Here is an 18,346-nt window from a genome sequence, read left to right on the forward strand (position 1 = left end):
CTCGAACATCTTTCATACGAGGAAAGGCTGCGGGAACTGGGGCTGTTTAGTCTAGAGAAGAGGAAACTGAGGGGGATCTTATCTAAAAGGTGAGTATCAGGAGTTTGGGGCATCCCTTTTTTCTATAGTAGCTAGCAACAGGACAAGAGGTAATGGGGTGATGCTGAAACACAAAAAGTTCCATTTAAACATAAGAAAAACTATTTCACTGTGAAAGTGACAAAGCCCTGGCACAGGCTGCCCAGAGAGGGTGTCGAGGCTCCTTCCTTGGAGGTCTTCAAGACCCGCCTGGACACATTCCTATGTGACCTGATCTAGGTGAACCTGCTTCTGCAGGGCAGTTGGACTGGATGATTTCTAAAGGTCCCTTCCATTTTTACCATACCATTCCTTTTCTATTCTATTTTGTTTTCATTAAAGGCCATTACTGTGGCTCAAATTGCTTCTAATGTGTGGTAGGACATCCAGAGGACATCAGTCTGGCTCAGACATTGACGGGGAGAGTCTGAGAGACACTGGGTGAGCCAGTTTGCATCATGCGACTGTGCTTCTGTCGACAGCTTTGCAAAAGCTGTATAAATCAGGGCAGTGCACTAGTTGTCATATATGATTCATCCTGTCATGAAGTACCTGGACATAGCTTGACTAATACCAATACCTAAAATGTCACTGTAAGGAATTGAGGATGCAAGTTATGTTCTACAAGCTCAGGAAATTATCCCTAATACTTGCTTCATGAATTCTGAGGTTTCTCTCCCTCTGAAGTTCCAGGAAGTTCTTACTATCACATATGCAGGCTGAAAATTTTGTAGTGAAAAAAAAAATACCCATTTTCTTAACTGGTATTTTCTTCTGTAGAATCAGACACTCAACTGATCTGTTCATGTACGTTCCAGTCACGCTGACAGGTGTGAACTTTAAGGTGGAGTTCCTTTCAAACTGATGTGCCTGGCAGCTCAACGCTGTTTTCTCTCCTTTCAGACACAGAGATGTTGACACAGGCAAATATTTCAAGGAACATGAGATAGTATATTCCTGCTTCAAATATGATGTTTAAATGAATGCTTAATTACCATTCATTCTCCATGCAAGCACTGACAGGCTTATGAGTGGTCACTTTCGCAATCAGCTAAAATTGTGGACACTGCCTACAAAATACTTAGCTAGGAATTTGACAGTGACAAAGCATAACTGACATTCAGTTGCCCTTGGAATCGCTCTAGGACAGCAAATCAATTTCATAAAGTAAAAAGCAAAGACTAAGCAATTGTGTACCGACAGAATCCTTCATGCTTCTGTAACTCTGATAACACTGGCTGTGCGTGGCTCTCTTTCAGGCTTGCATTTTGGTGCATCCTTTCTTTACCCCGATGCCTGCATTTGTTTCTAGCATCTGTTTCCTCCACTTTTCACAAGGTTCAAAGACCATGCTTCAGATTAGGTAGCCAGATGTGAGTCATCATAGCAGGTCAATTCATTTTCCCATGGCATGTTTTGTTCCACCTCATGACTGTCATCCTTTTTCCATTTTGATCTGACCAGTATTACCTGTTTGGCATGGCAGTTTATCAGTGACTAATGGGGTACCTAACAGGGATGAAGCAGCTCAAGAATTTATTCTTTGCTATGCAGATGATTCAATAAGACTTTTTATTCAACATACTTAATGTTTATAATGCTAATTATTTAAATGTCCTGGCTTACTGGCCAGAAATGTAAGCAGTGACTCAACGGTAACTGTCTCCAGTTGGATAAAACTCATGTAAGGTCTAAATAGATGCACATCAAAATACGTGCCCAGAAAACAGCTCAGTGAGAGATGGGAAATTTTCCTTGTGATGTATCATTTGTAAGAGCAAAGATAAAAATTAAAGATGAAAACTTAATGCTCACCAGAATTTTCTTTTCAGAAGCACTATAGTTGTACCCAGTCATTCGCAGTCTTGGGCTGTGACAGCATGTCAATACCGTATCTCATCACTAGCAAGCAAAAGGTTTGCTCCAGTTCATTTCCCCTCCTGTTTTATGTGCAATAATGAAACGTTTGATAATGGTTTATTAGCTGAATTATATGCAGGGAAACGAGGAATTAAGGATGGTGACTCTTTAGGAAACGGAAAAAGGGAATGCTGTTAAGAGTAAATGACTGTGGGCAATTATTGCAAGCTTAAGTGATGACTTGGGATAACTGTGAGAAAGCATCAAGCTCGGGTGTCCTGGTTGAGTGCAAAATATTTAGGGCTTGTACATGTTTCATGAGGAACAGAGAGAGTGTGGTTTTATTTGCTGTAATTCCTAATAAGTAACTATAGGTGCATTTGAGGGTCTTTGCAAAGATTTAAAAACACTTTCTAAAAGTAAAAAAATCATGGAAGGTTTCTATATTAAAAATCCTATCTGAAATCACAGAATCACAGATCTCAAGGGCTGGAAGGGACCTGGAAAGCTCATCCGGTGCAACCCCCCTGCCAGAGCAGGACCACCTAGAGTAGGTCACACAGGAACTCATCCAGATGGGTTTTGATTGTCTCCAGAGAAGGAGACTCCACAACCCATCTGGGCAGCCTGTTCCAGTGCTCCATTTGCCAGAAGAACTCTCATGCCAGACCCAGGAGAAGAACCAGAGATTTCCATTTTAGTAGAAATCATTAACATCTCTGCCATTAGCTATCCCTGTCTCTCCCTTTTTACTTCTCTTCATGTTCCCAAGAATACCTGTACCAGAAAATGAAGAAATTGCTGGACTGGTAGTATTTGCTAAAGATCCTTCTGTGTGCAAGCCAGTGTGAAAGCAGTTCGAGGTGTGGCTGGCGTGTTTTCCTTGGTAACTCCTCATGTGTAGTGCTGAACAGTCCTATGGGAAACATAGCAATTAAGGTACAAGTTGGGGCAACTCTTAGGATAGCTGGAATCTCTCCAGGGACCAAACTGGTCTGTGGCAACTTCAGAATAGAGATAAAACATTTTTCTTGCATTTGCTTTCTGCTCTGTACTACACCTGAAAGGAACTAAGCTGGCTGGTAACTGTTTCAGTTTCCTAGTGTTGTCAGTGCTGCAGAGGAAGAACACAACTGCATGAATTACTGTGCAAGCAAAGAAAAAAAGTGCTGTCTGAAGCAACATGCAATTGTAAAGAGCTAACCAATGAAGACAGATGGAAGTGTGCAAGGTTACTTATCTAACACACAGTGTAGAAATTCCTGATGTAGCCCTCCCAGAACTATTTCTCAGAGCAGAAGCCTCTACAAGTGCTGCCCTAATTAGCTCTGTGTTACAGCACAGCAGTAGCCCTCATGCCTTACTGTACAACCCACAAGGAACAAAATGCACTTTTCACCTTCTCTCTTAAAAATTCACTTAGAGAAGGGAATGAAAACAACTTTTACAACCCATTACCATGTAAATCACATTTCCACACTTAACCTCAGCACTGCCTAAGTGAATAGGGGATACTGATAGAAGCAATAGGGATTTTGTTTTTTCTAGCCACAAGATAAAAAAAGACATATTATTCATGCCATGCTTTTGACTTACTTCTTGAGAGTAGTAGTGTGTCTCTTGACTCTACTACCAACTGTAAATGCCACGCTGACAAAATTCATCTCTCCATATCAAAGGATGATATTTGCTATTATACATTAACATTGGATTTTCTCCTTGTTGCAGGATCAGCTCTCTACTTTGTGGCCACTGAGATATGAAATAAAACACAGTGACCAGAATGCATTTGAAATTAAGTCAGATTTTCTTGTATTATAGGCTTTTATCAAAGTGGGAGAAAAACAGCGCTCATAAAACCAACTGCTAGTTAATGGTTATGGAAAGAAAGTCAACCTGCAATTAAAGTAAGTAGGAGTAATGGTAGCTAAAGTTAATTAAAGCTGGAAATATTTAAAATATCAGTAACAGTTTTATAGTGAAACCATACGCTGAGTTTTGGCTTGATAATTCTCAGGAGGCCCGCTGCTGTACAGCCCTTCAGGCAAAACACCTGCTGGGATCTATATGCTTATAAAGAGAGATTACAGACACATTTTAAAGCTGATAAAGACTGTCTGGATTCAAAGGCCATTGCACAGTTCTGTGTGATAGAGTTTGCATTACCTTTTGATGGTGGGAAAAGATTGTTTGGACTAAATAGTCATGTACATGGACAACTGGACACAGTTACAGCTCAGGAACAGTTTTTGTGGTCATCATGTTCTTGGATTTTTATGTAATGATCATGTCCTGGCATGGAAGGTACAGAGTATACATGAAACTGTTGTGTGATACAGGTTCTGTGATCTCAGCTGCAGTGCATCATTTGACTGCACACTGCCTGAGGCCAGAAACCCTGACTGTCCGCTGTCAATCATTTAGGCACGCTCTGAGGCACTGCCAGAGTAACCCAGTTAAGCAGAGGATCTGTGCCCACCGGTATCTGTAATGAGGTCTGGGCTGATCTTGAGCCTTGGAACAGGCTGCCCAAGGAGGCTGTGGAGTGATTTCTAACCCTGCCTGGGTGTGTTCCTGTGTGATCTGATCGAGGGGAACCTGCTTTAGCAGGGTATTGGACTGGATGAGCTCTGGAGGTCTCTTCCAACCCCGACCATTCTGTGATACTGTGATTCTATGATCTGCTCTTGAGTACTGCTGCTAGAACAAACACAGGGCCACGCTACAGTCTGCACCTACCGGCACTTACCTTTACCTCTGATGTGCTGCTTCAGATATTCCATAGCATGGGTGGGCTATCCAGCTGCCTGTCTGCTAGGCTGACTGCACCAATACACCAACAAGGTACCACAGAGGACACCCCACCATATGCCAGAAGGGGTAAGCGCTTGGTGACTGTTGGAGCCAGACTCTGCCTTGCATCTGCAATGACAAGCAGAAAGCAGCATTACATCTGCAATGACAAGCAGAAAGCAGCATTGGCAGCAGACAAGCACAACCACAGCAGCTATATATGTTTTTTTGCTTTGGCTCCCACCTGCAGCTGCAAAGCTTCCTGCAGCAGGGCCAGCTGAACACGAAACCCCGGGATGCCAAGCAGTGCCCAGCAAGACTCTCTGGAGCTGATTCTGACACTCTGGCTACGACTTAGGCTACTGAGAACAGCAGAAGTATTTTGTACTGAGCAACACTCCTTAAATAAAATTCCTGGCCTGGCCTGGCCAGGGATAACCAGACAAATACTGTGCTTCCTGAAATGGTGCCTTAGAGGCAGCTTCTGGTTTGCACAAACACACATCTTTAAACATATAAGGTTGTACAAGTATGCACTCAAAAACGCTTTCAAAGCCAGAAGGTCTTATTTCTTTTGCTTGACATAACTACAGCATATCCCTATGTACTGACATCCCCCTCACAGCCTGGAAGCACCCTGCAGTGTGAATGTGGATAGAGTGACCTCGAATGCAGCACAGGCATAGGCAGCATGCCTGCTTCATTCACCAGGCTCAAATTAGCGTTTCTTGAAGCACCATCAAGGTATCAATTACATTCTATCAGAGAAGGAACATGTTGCCAGTCTAATCTGTCCCAGTGAAACTCGGAGAACACAGTCTTTGTGACACTTCCAGGACCCCAGGGAAAAGAAAGCAGTGCTACAACATGCCAAGAACATTGTAACTTCTCTAAAAGTCCTCCCAGTTAGCAAAATCTGATGGATCAAAGAAACAAAAGGAATGACCAGGAAGCACTGTCATCACACATCAGAAAAAGAAAACTGGGATAATAATACATTCCTATCCTCTGCTGAAGTATGTCTCAATATTTTATTTCCAAAAATACCTATAACTGGAGCTACTTTTGACAGTGTCATCATGCCCCAGGATTGCTTTCATAAATATGGGGAATTGCAGCCATTGCCAAGCTGTGCTTCAATCCTATTTTTGGGCATACTTCGGAAGTTCATACTTGAGCAGCACTCACTGCACTCAAAGGAATTTGTGCTTAGGTAAGGACTGACACTAAGCCTTGTCAGAACAGGATTTTCTGGATTTCTGAATCCCAGCTCTAGAGGTGAAGTTTTAAAACTAGTCCTTAGACTTATAATGGTCCACAGCAAAACCACAGAGATGAATAAAAGTGAACTGTGGGTGGAAAATCAAACTCCGTGTTGAAATTTTAGATGTTGTCAGTCAGGTCCATCTCAAATTTAAATCTGTAGCTCAGATGGACTGGTTCTACTGCTCTTACTCCTCCTTTACCACGTAGCTTTCTGATAGAAGGAGGCTACAAGTTCTTCTACATTCAGTACCAGGTGTTTAAAACATTTAAGACAGAAGAACCCTGCCATTCTCATACACATAAAGAAGCACGTATTTTTACACTTCAGAAAATGACAGAGTACATATGGAGGTAAGAAATCTGTTCATTTTAACTGCAACCAGTAAATCAGAGACCACAAATACACCATCAAATCCACAGGATGAGGACTCTGGGTGCAGTCCCCCATGCTGGATGGGAGCACCATGGTGTAGCTGCATAACCTTGGATCGGAGGGTTGGGAAAAGCTGGTGGGTGAGAAGAAGCTGTGAGGAGCCCCATTGGGGGCCTCACCTTATTGCTTGAGAGCTGCATTTAAGTCCCAGCTCTCACCCTGGGCCCCTGTCTGAGGTACACTGAGGCTGTGCCTGAGCCCAAGTCATGTACTTCACCGAGATGCATTCAGCTTGACTTGGGACCTCTCTTATGACTGCAGACCCGTCACAGGGGACCTCTCTGCTTGCCTTCCTCCAGCACAGGGTCCAGTGAGGCCCCTGCCCTGACTTGTCCTGTTGTCACCCTTGGCCAGTGGCTTGCCTTCCCTCCCAGAGCAGCCTGTGGTTCACAGGATCTCATGTGAATCTAGAAGAACATCTGCTTGATAGCAAGATCCTTGAATAAAAGTTACATTGTTGGGACCTAAGAATGAAGAGTCCTGTTTTATTAAACAAAACAAGCTACTGCATCACTGAATTGCTAGGATTTTAGCTGAGGTTGCACAGTCTTTTCCTTCCAAAAGGATCAGACTACAGCTCAGCATTTAAACAAGTTTTAAATCAGCCAATATAGTTACCAGGAGCGGGTATCTAAACTGAATGAACTAAAAGTCTGGTTAGAGGTGACCACAGTTAGAGTGTGTGGCATGACATCCGTTGGACACAGCACAGGAAACATTTGGATGCGTAAATACCCATATGCAGAATGGTTTATTTCAATGGGAATTTGTTTCTAAATAGGCTGGTTATTGTCTTTATAAGCTGGCAGTGAATACAAGAAAGCTTCTGCCATGAGTCATGCAATATTAAATAAAAGAGAGAATTAATAATTGAGGCAGCACAGACACTATGTTTGCTCTGTTAAAAGCAGATCGAAAAGAGTCCCCTTCTGCTGCTAGGATTTGCATATTACTTGGGATTTTACAGGAAAAAAAGTTATATTGTTGCCTATATTGTGCCATGTTTTTCTCAATTAGCCTATAGCGAAATAGTACCCCAGACCTGCCATGTGGATAAGTGAGCTCTCTCAGTGGAGTGACAGAGGCTCCAAAAAGGGAACAAAGAAACTCAGTTCATAATTGGACTCTAAGAAACTTTGTCCAAAGTGCCTCTGCATCAAATCTGTACACTTCTCGAACCATTTCCTTCCTAGAATGTAGAAATCATGAAGCACCTGAAAGCTTTTATTAAAATACTGCTAGACTGGCACCTCAACATTGTTTTATGGAAGCCCTAACTGCAATATTACGGATTAGGGTAAATGAATATCAAATTCCTTATATATGTGTGTCAAAATGCATCTGCAAACACCAAACAAGTGCGTGGCTATAGAATTTGCTGGGATGTATACTGAAGATCTACGTGGGTTCAATAAATACCAAAGAAAAGTCAGAAGTTGTTCTGAACAATTCTTTGAAACAGGTGTGGGGTTTTTTAAATTACATTAGTGTATATATGTTTATATAACAATGCATCTTTTCCGTTCTGACCACAGTATTACATTTTAATTACAAGAAACTTTTACTCATTTTTAGTACTTCAATTAAATTATTGTTTCCACGTGCTTTCTTTAAAAGTACCTGTCAGTACCTCAAGCTCTTCCTGCAAATTAAAAAAAGATGAAAAACACCAAGCCCAGTCCCTGATAGTGGTGTGAGCCACAGGACCTGAATGCAACCTTAGTTTTCAAAGCTTGCCTGAATTTGAGTCAGATTCACATGGGTTTGTTACTTGTTTCCCAGCTAGGTAAGTATATGTGACTAAATGCTTTGTTTTCTTCACAGAGTGAGCTATATGTTTATCGTTAAACCACTGTGAATTAAACAACATTGAATGTAAACAGTCAATTTAAGAACAAGACACATACACACAAGGCTAACCTTACCCTCCTCCACCATAACCTACCTTACTCTTCCCACTACTTCACCTGATTTGCAGTGCTGTTATTTTCAAAGCTGTATATATGGCTATGATTTCAATTTTCACTCTAAAAGGGTATAATTCACTCTTGCTTGAAAGATCTGCACAAGCCAGCAGTGTAACGAGGGAGGAAAAGAGCAACCTCCATGTCCTTGGAAGTGACCTTCACACTCCCTCGCATCAGCTGGTGCAGAAGTACCACACAGCATGACTCAGCCTCTCTCACAGGAGGTGCAAAGAGCCAGCCCCAGTGACTCCACTACGTTGCACAAAGAGGTCTGCAGGATTTGTGGCTGCTGCTTTAGCCCCTGACACTGCAGATCCACATCTTTTCGCAGGTGAGGCACAGAAGGTCAAGACTTGCGGGGAGAGGAGAATATCTGAACCTCTCTTCTTCCCAAACCCTTGGTACTCCTGCACAGAGTGGGCCACAGTTCTGAACTACAAAGCAATTTAGTAGTGCATACACCCTTGTATGGCACAGACCTGTAACAGTGGGTATTTTGGTCAGAGCTGGTGAAGGTTGTAGTAACTACAGTCTGCTTTAAACTGCAATTTCAACAGCACCAACCCAAATACAAGAGATTCTGAACTATTCCAGACAAGGACAGTAATTCATTCTTTTCAGAGTGAAAAAAAAAGCATCCATGATTTGTTTTGTTTCTTCCAACAACACAGATGAATGTTTGCTTTTTGCATCTGCATACTCATTTACAGAAATTCCCCCAAAACACCAATTGATATTTGCATCCATATCAAACCCGTAGGTTTTAGAAGGATGAACAGGCAAGAAAAAAAAAATAGGATCTGCAACAACTGCGAGCTTGGCTTCCTTCCTTTGCTGAACAGCGTTATCAGAAATAGATAGTAGGTAAAGTTTCAGCTGCGTGCCTTTGGATGGGAATGCTTGCAAGGATCTTCCACGAAAGTTTACCACGAGAGGGAGCTCTCGAGCAGGCAGACAAGTTTTTTTCATACTATAGCGGAAAGAGCAGGTCAAAATCGAGCAATAGCCAAAAAAAATCAGTCAGCTTAAATCCAGAGTACACATGAATACAATTTTTTATGAAAAAAGACATTTTAAGCTATATGTCTGTAACTTTACGTATGCATTAAACTATATGTGTGTCTGAGAAAGAGTCCTGAAGCTTCTTCTTACCTAAGACAACCTTTCTTGATCAATACTGGTAATGTAGGAGTTGCTCACGTAGTTACTGAATCTGGTCCTATTTATAGCAGGGCTTGCATTACAGGAAAAAAAAACAAAACCAAAACAAGCCAAACCACAGGCCAACAAATCAGATCATACAGGATTTTTTTCTGCCCTTCTAATTCCCATGCAGTGAGAAGCAGAAGTGGGTTGCTTTGTGTCAATGCGGGCAGAGCCTGCTACTGCACCAGCGTTTCTCAGATGAGTATCCACACACCGCCTGGTCTGGAAAGCTGCAGTAGGACCTAGACCATTCTGCAGGGTTTTTCACATTCTTCAGCTGTCTTGCAAGCTTCCTACAGATAATAAAAATGCTTTGACTTGTTTTGCAAGAACAGGGATCTTGCCAGTCCAAGGCCAAATTACGCCCAGCTACACGTCCCTTGATACCGCTGTGGAGCATGCCGCATGCTTACTCATTTTTACTTTCACCTGAATCAAGGTTTTTGGATCCTTTTCTAGTTCTTTCATGCTGCTTTTACAAAGAGTAGCATGCCAGTACAAAAGAAATTGCATCTATATTGAAATAGGTAATAATCTCATAGGTACTTTAACTAGTAGTTGAATCCATTTCTTCAGTTTGCCTGTCTCAAGCCAGCCGGGATTGGGGCAACACGCTGAAACACACTAAACCCACTCAGGCCTGCTGAAGGGGGAGCACTGCCATGAGCAAGTGCTGCCATGCTGTATGCAACTCCCCCATTCATTGTAAAGAATTACATCATCTCTGTTTTTGTTGTTACATCCTGCTGACCTTCAACCTTTGCTTGTTTTCCACTCTCACGCTGCTGGTTCTCACACTGACAACGGGACATTCTGTAACGTTACCTCATTTGCCCACAATCAGTCTCATCATCTGAAGGTCAGTTTACATTACGTTGCCAATTATCAGGTTTTTACTCCCACAAAGTTTAAACAGAGAAATTTGTATTGATGTTGAGCTGTTGCACCCCAAATTTTTCGAGCATGACACAAAAACACATCCAGCAACGTTACACAAAAGACCAGCATATCACATTCCATCACAGAAATTTGAAGACAGGAAAGCATAACTGATCAAGGTGTAGGAAACAAACCTGCTGCCAAATCAGATGCAATCATGCCCCTGACAAAGCACAGCTAAGTACTTCTGCCTCTAGAGACAAACATCCTTGCCACTGTACAGAAAGGCAAGACATAAAGGATATTAAGTTATGTAGCAGTGCTTTAGGTAATTACAGAAGACATGATGGATCAACTAACATGAAGTGGCCACTTACACATTAATTGTCACACCATTCTCTTGAATGTTTTGCATTTCTTCTGCATCTTCTGTAACACATGTATCAAGAAAGCTGGCAAATGAGTCATTAAAAATTTATCAGGAAGAACTACTTTAATGCAGTACCTACATGTTAAAACATATTTGACAATAAGGAACAAATTAATGTCTTGGAGTAATCCAGTAATTTGGCATCAGTCTCACTCCCCTTGCATTCCATTTTTGTAATCAAATTGGCTCAGTATGCAGAAGGAAAATACCAGACTACTAGTTTCAACTTCTGACTGCTTTACAAACAAGCATATCAAAGTGATCTCTACAAAATACGTAATGTCAAGAACATCCATGGCACAAGTCAAAATGCAGCAGAGTTCACCGGGTATATTTTGAACACAGTTCCATCTAATTTCACCTTCAAGGCCTTGTGAGAAAAATGGGCAAAACTAGCTTGGTACATATATTGCAACATCATCAGAAGAATTTCCCTTTGTGAATTGACTGATTTATATTCAGAAGGTATTGCTTCATTCTTAAGTCATCAGTGGCGATAAATTCAGCTTGAAAAGACAAATGTCCTTTTACAATAAACATAAGAAAAGATGTAAAATAAATACTTCTACAACATGGGTAACAACAAATGCCACATTTCAGCTTAAAATAGCATGACATGACAGTATTTTACCTTCTGACAGTATCAGGAAAAACCTTGATGTACTAATCTCCAAGCTGTGAACAAATAAAAGCTGATGGTTACTGCAGAATACACTAAAGGGGGATGGCAGAAGATTGAAAGCTACCACGTCGAAGCTGAACGTTTGCTTCAAGCCACTCAGGGTGAAACACAATGTAAAAGTGCCGGCCCAGCTGCTGAGGAATCAGACAGGAATGCAAGGACAACTTTCTCAGAGATTTCTTTAGTGTCAGCTTAGGTTATGTCAAGTGTAATTTACAGGAACTTTGTGACTCATGTTTAAATTCAGTTTGTTTTTATTATTATGGCCTGCACTTGCTATTTGTGATAAAGACTTTTCAATCAGAGGGTTCTAAAGGGATTTTTAGGGTTATTTCAGTGATGGGATTAGATCTTCTGTACAGGAAGGATTTTTCAGAAGGGGATGCCAGGCTGTGGCAGTAGCTTTTCTGCTGGAATGACTGACAGGCCTGTTACAGAAGATCGATATCTGGCTTGCCAGAGGTCTCAGCCTTTTAAAGCTACTGCTAGGAACGGAAAGAGGGTAGGAGCAGAGCCTGATGCATAGGACATGCTTTCTTGTCGGCCAACGGAATGATGAGTGTGGCATTCTCCTTCCCCAGCCCATTTCTCTGTATGATTCTGCCTTTTTTCCAGAGAACAGGACATTACATGCAGTAATTGTGCAGGATGGGGGCGTAGGAACAGGTTTGGTGTGCAGTTCCGGTTGGGTACGCACCTCACCAGGTACATGTCGTTTAACTCAGCTTCTGCTGTAATCGCTCTGGTTGCTAGCAACTCATACAGAGAAGAGCAAAGGAAACTGTGACTCTGCATTCAATTACTGGTCTTAATTGCTCTATAAAATATTATGCACTGTGCAAACACACAAGAGTAGTGGGTTTATGTTCACATGCTTCCATATTAAAAAGAAGATTGCATTCCAAAGGAATCAATCACCTTAACTCAGAGTAAGAGGCTTTCAACAATCTTTGGTTTGAACCAAAAAATGCCTTCTTTTTTGGAGCCTAGCCCATATCCCTAGGTTTAACGTCTGCTAGGACTTGGCCTCAAGTTGCACCAGGGGAGGTTCAGGTTGGATGTGAGGAAGAACTTCCTGGCTGAAAGGGTTGTCAGGCATTGGAAGGGGCTGCCCAGGTAGGTGCTGGAGTCACTGTCCCAGAGGGGTTTCAGAAGGTGGATGTTGCACTGAGGGAGGTGGTCTAGTTGTTCATAGGGCTGGCACAAACACTGCACTCAATGAGCTTAAAGGTCTCTTCAAGCAAAAATGATTCTGTGACTCTAACTATAAAACCATGTCCTGTGTCCAAGCTGAGGGGCTGCTCCAGATTCAACATTAAGAGTGCTACTCCTGCCTCGCTAAAAACAAAAAGAAATGAGTATCCAGAAGCTCTGTTTGCTAAATCAAAACACTGTTTGTTTGCAGAGGAAAAAAACCCAAATATAATGAGCCAACATTTATTGGTTCCAAAAAAAAAACCCAAAGGGAAATTCTGTTCAGTGCCAGGATGCCAAAGGAAACGGCCTTGATCTTATCAGAACAGTTTGCAACAAAAAGGCTACCAATTTTCTAGTGTTATATCAGTGTCTGTACGGTATGGAAGCACTGCTCATGGCAGGTAGGAACAGGAGGAAATACAACAGTTGGATCCCCTGATTTTACAGCGAGGCATTGACTTGCTCCTGTGTTTTCTAAGATGACCTTTCTTACATAAAATGGAAAGAAAAAAAAGAAAAAAACACGTGTCCCAATGTGGCTTTTTGTCCTTAACATAGCTTTGTGATGTCGTCTTTGGGTTGACAAAATAGTTTCAGCGTTTCAAGTATGTATCTTACTATGCTTTACCATTCTCCTCAGCTTCAGTGCTACTCACAGCAATCAGATTACCTAATCAGTATATTTGCTTTCAATCAAGAACAATTCAGAAAAGTTAATGCCACAAGCTTTACCCCCTGCTTTTGCTTAGGATTTTCTGTCTTAAGGGATTGACATCAACTTGGACTATAATGAAAGATGAACTTTAAATTACTTGAGGTTTTTATTTCAGAAAGTTTGGTGGACTGAAGCCATTTACAGTTCTCAGTACTCCAAGAGTACAGTACCATCTACTCAGTTTTTTTCTATTTAGTCAATCTTAGTAGATCAACAGTTACTTTGGAAACTTTCACAGCAAGAAATGTACTTTTTCAACTCACACCACCAGTGAATCAGATTCTAGTGCACTGAAAAAAATGTAACAGTGCAGTTTTATTTTTTCTCATACTTATTCTCCCATTTCCAGCAGTTCCTTGAGTCCCATTTTCAATAAAAGCAATTAGTAATTCCATACCGAGTTTTCATAGTTCTTTGCAAATGGCATTGCACACATAGGACAAGAACTGTTCAGCTCCATCCAAAATTACGGTTCTTTATATGTGCACAGGGAAATCTATTGTGAAAACATGATGAGCGGTTTATAGTCTTTTTCATAAAATCAAAATAGGCACACATTTCTGTTTTAAAGGCATCTATAATCTTTTTAACCACCTTCATTATTGTAATGCTTAGGGACTGACCAAGCATGAGATCCCAAGTTTGCCACATCACACCAAAATCAACAAAAGGCTGCTTGTAGTCTTGCCTTCTGCTATGCTTGTGGACAGACATCTCTTTTTTTTGCCAGATCAGTTCCATGAACTAGCCCTCTGCAAGGTCACACAGATGTCAGTGCCCTGCACAGAAAGTAAGTGCTGAATTCCTAAAAATGAGACTTATGAGAAACAGGCAAGTAGAACCACTGTAGCACCAATTTAGTTTGGTTTACACTGCTGTGGAACTGCAATTTGCAGGCTTGGTTCCTCAGTCCATTTATACCTGTCAAAATCCTGCCTCCAAATGAAAGGAGTACCTCACTAAGACTCGGTGTTAGGGCTAATGAGGCAAGCAAGACAGATAGACCGTTGTCTCAAAACTTACGCTGAGCCTTCATCACACAATGCTTACCATTGAAAGAAATCCCACCAGTCCTCATCTGCTCCCATCTAGCTTCTGGCTCTCTGCTTCTACTTTCTCTGCACCAAAACTGGCACTTGCTTAACCCTTTAGTGAGGCAATTTAGAAATGTGAAATCAGCAGAAAGCTAATTCTGTGGGGAAAAAAAGTCTCCCTGAATTGTTTACATTGAAGTCAAATAAACTGGACGCCAATTCTGGTGTAAGAAAGGGAAGGATTGGATACATCACAGCAGGGAGGGAAAGGACCATCTGTATCAACAGCAGCTTGCAGTTCAGTGTAAGGTGAAACCTCCCAGAATCAGGACAACAGGCCAACATTGCTGTCCACAGCCATCCACATGGGATGTCACATTTCCCATCTCCTGAGTCCTGTGCCTCTGTCCCTAGGACCTGTGAGCCTGCCCAACTCATGGATACCAAAGCTGTCATTTAGCCCCTTAAATCGACCCAAAGCAGTGAGTGACACCAGGACACGGATCAGGGGACCGGGCCCAAGCAGAGCAGCTTGAGTGCGAGGAGGGGGACAGCGACTGCCGTGTGGAAACCACAATCATGCTGCCCGAGGCCTGAGAGGCCACACGAACACACTGCTAAGGTGAGGTGCGGGACGGGACTGCCTTTCTGCTTTCTAACATCAACGGGGTTTGGATCAGTTTAAACTGACTCTGAAACAGCCCCTCAAGCCACAGCCCCTGCACTAAATGGTCTCTGTTTTAAACGGAGTCCGTTCCTGGCAGTCTGCATGTGGGCTGGCTACGCTGCAGGGCTGACCACAGCCTGCGCGCCAAGCTGCCTTCTCCCCGGGGCTCTCCTCAGGGCTAGCGCCAAAGGGGCTTCAGGACACCGCTTGACAAAGCCGGGAGCTCGCTAGAAAGGCAGCAGCCTCACCTCCGCCTCTACAGCGGGGCTCCGCGTTTTACCGTCCCACAGACCTCTGCTTCCCGCACCGCTTCCTCCCACACGCCTTCCTCGCCTTCCACCGCAGCGGCCTCCGCGCTCACCTCCCCTCAGCGCCGCCCCGCGCTCTGCGGCCCGGCCAGCCCGCCGCGCGGGGCGGAGCGCGCATGCGCGCTCCCGCCGCCTCCACACGACACAACCCGCGGCGGGCCGGCGGCGGGCCCTCGGGAGCGCGCACAGCTCGCTGCCCGCGGCTCGCCGCAGCGCGGGACGGGCCGCCAGGGCGCGCGCCCGGGGCCGGTCGGAGGCGGGCGGCTGAGGGAAGGGGAGACGCGGCGTGGGGCGGGGCTCGGGACGGCGTGCGCCACGCCCCGTGTGGCTGGCTCCGGCCGGGGCGGGAGGAACGCAACTTCCACGGGACGGGCGGGGAAAGGGGCGGCGGAACAGGAGAGTCGTGGGGCTCGCCCGATCTGGCCGCCGGGGGAAAGGGAGCGAGCGGCGCTAAGAACTGGCCGACGCGAAGTTTTGAAGCTGCCTCTCGGGCGAGCAGGAGGGGCCCGGAGGCTGCGGCGTCGGGAGCATGAGAGGTGTACCCCGGCCTCGCCGCCGCTGCTGCGTCCGCTGGAGGATGGGCTGGTGTCCGCGGCGGTGAGAGGCGGCCCGGGCGATCGCTCCTCGGCGCCTGCGGGTGGGAGGACAGAACCAGAGGCGACGACGGTGGCTGCTCCCGCCGGGACCCCCTCAGCCCACGTCTGCTCGGCCTCCGCTGAGGTGCCTGCGAGCCCCTTCTGCTCCGCGGGGCGAGGTTGAACGCTTGTTTTACTCCCCATTTCCCTTCCTCCGGCGGGGGAAGGGGAGGAGCGGTGTTAAAGAGCCCTGCCGGGATCCCCTGAGACGACGCGGAGGCGCCTGGAAAGCCCCGAGCCCGAGGAGGCGGCTCCCCACGAGCCCTCCGCAGCCTGCCCGCCGCGCTTGCCCCCTCCCCGGCTCCCTTTCCTAGTTGAGGCTTCACCTTGCGGGCAGGCCCGTGTGCGCATGGAGGCGGCGGGCGCGGGGCCGGCGCGGAGAGGGCGAGGAGCGGCTCCATGAGGGCAGCGGCCCTGCCGGGGCTCGCCGCCTCGCCGGGCGTTTCCCTCCCGCTGCCGCCCGCCCTGCCCTGGCCGCGCTTCCGACCCTGAAGGCGTTCGGCTCGTCTCCGAAGAAACTTTTCCGCAGCAGCCGAGGATGGAGGCTGCCGGGATGGATTATTTCTGCGACCAGGTGCAGCAGAAGGACGTGGGCCGCAGGATGCAGGTCGGCCAGGAGCTGCTGGAATACCTGAACGACCCGACGAAGTCTCCCGATCTGGAGCAGGACCTGCAACGCCTCGATAAAGTGATCGACGAATTAACAGCGTGGGTCAACTCTAGTAATTTTAAGGTAAGGCTCGTCGGCGAGGCTTAGTGCAGGAAGACCATGATTCATCATGGTAGGGAGGTACGGAGCTCCGCATTACTTTTTAATCAGATACGGGCAGAAATAAAACAACCTTTATACTGGTTTTTATTCCTCTCCCCACACTGGGAAATTCAGACATTCTGGGAGGGATTGGTTAACGTTTTCTTGTTTCTATTCCCGTGTCTTAAAAGAAGCTGCCATGGGGGGTTTTGGGGTTTTGCTTTTATCAATTTTGTGACACGCTTTTTAAGTGTTTTTGTGGCTAATACTAAAAACCCCACACGACTTTTTCACATGTTCGGGTTGTGGTTTTTATACTGGAACAAGATAGGTGGTGATTTATTTTCTTTCTCTTTTTGACTGCCCCTCGCATCTGATGGTCTCTGCGCTTGGATGTAATGTTTTGTGGCATTGCCATTATTTAGGCCTTAAAGAGCGCTTTTTCACCCCTGTTTCTCCTACACCGTGTTTGTTTTCTAGAATTTAAAGAGTAATTTGCTACTCGGAGCTCCCATCGTGAGTTTAAAGTTGTTTATATCGTCTTTAGGTGAGTTTCCTGTACGTGGGAAGTTCTATAGTATCTTTATGGCAGCTCAATGATGACTCACGTTTTGCTTTTTGTGTGTGTTTGTGTGCGTTTTAGACTGAGCAACGAGAAACCAATGCTACTCCTGCACACGGCCCTTAGAATATTTGTAAATATTTCTAGCCTTGGTCAGGTGATAACACGATTGACAACGTGTGGTTTTATTACCAAGGACAATCGCGTTTGCGTTAGGGATCGTATTTTTGCCATGTTTCTTGCCGTGCGCGGCAGGCACAGCTGGGTTCTCTCGCCATCGGGCGGCGGTGTCGGGCTGCTATCCTCCTCTTCCTCTCGCCGTCCTGCTTTGCTAGGTGATTAACTTTCACTTTGGGGCCCTGCAGTTTAGCGTGAAGTTATTGTAGACGGTTTTTTTTCTACTTTCTTAGACTCGAGACAGATGTGGAAGTAACTTGTAAAGGCAACACGTTCACGAAAATCCGTGTGTGTTTTCCTCCTCTCCGTTGATTTCACCGCGCTGTGTACTTGGCAGCGTTTGAGCGTATCACTTCAGGGTTTGAGGTCTGAAAATAACGTGGCTTAACTTTATTTGCACGTATGATTTATTTGTTTTGGAAGCACGTTTGTCGTTAAAGGTCAGGTTAGCTTGAGGAAATAACACGTTGGACAAGATTTTTTTTCTTTGGTCTTAAAATCCCTCATATGAGGGTGAGTGGTTGTTGAGGGATAACTGTTTACTATGAAACTGGCCTTAAAATCCCTCATCTGAGGGTGGGTGGTTGTTGGGGGATAACTGTTTACTATGAAACCTAGACAGGTCTTGAAAAGTACCCTTTTGTGTTAAAGACTAGATACTTCTGTAGTTCAACAAGGAGGTGTAAAAGTTCCTTCCTGTCCTTTT

The 18,346-nt window shown here is 44.7% G+C and overlaps 1 protein-coding gene and 1 long non-coding RNA gene across 5 annotated transcripts in view; one reads left to right on the forward strand and one right to left on the reverse strand.

The window, feature by feature from the left end:
• Window positions 1-1,114: 1,114 nt before the first annotated feature.
• On the reverse strand, window positions 1,115-15,580 carry LOC133625461 (uncharacterized). The gene is made up of 4 exons (XR_009818730.1): window positions 15,456-15,580; window positions 4,688-4,860; window positions 1,894-2,018; window positions 1,115-1,548 (listed from the first exon to the last, which is right to left on the reverse strand). It is a non-coding gene; the product is annotated as an uncharacterized LOC133625461 (long non-coding RNA).
• Window positions 15,581-15,887: 307 nt separating this feature from the next.
• The window catches only part of CLASP2 (cytoplasmic linker associated protein 2), a 135,605-nt gene continuing 133,146 nt past the window's right edge, over window positions 15,888-18,346 (forward strand). For all 4 annotated transcript variants that reach the window (XM_061996435.1, XM_061996433.1, XM_061996432.1 and 1 more), the window contains exon 1: window positions 15,888-16,883. In XM_061996435.1, the coding sequence (XP_061852419.1) occupies window positions 16,689-16,883 (195 nt within the window). In that variant the 5' untranslated portion in view covers window positions 15,888-16,688. The remainder of the gene's footprint in view (window positions 16,884-18,346) is intronic.

This window comes from Colius striatus, chromosome 5 (assembly GCF_028858725.1).
Source record: "Colius striatus isolate bColStr4 chromosome 5, bColStr4.1.hap1, whole genome shotgun sequence".
NCBI lineage: Eukaryota > Metazoa > Chordata > Aves > Coliiformes > Coliidae > Colius > Colius striatus.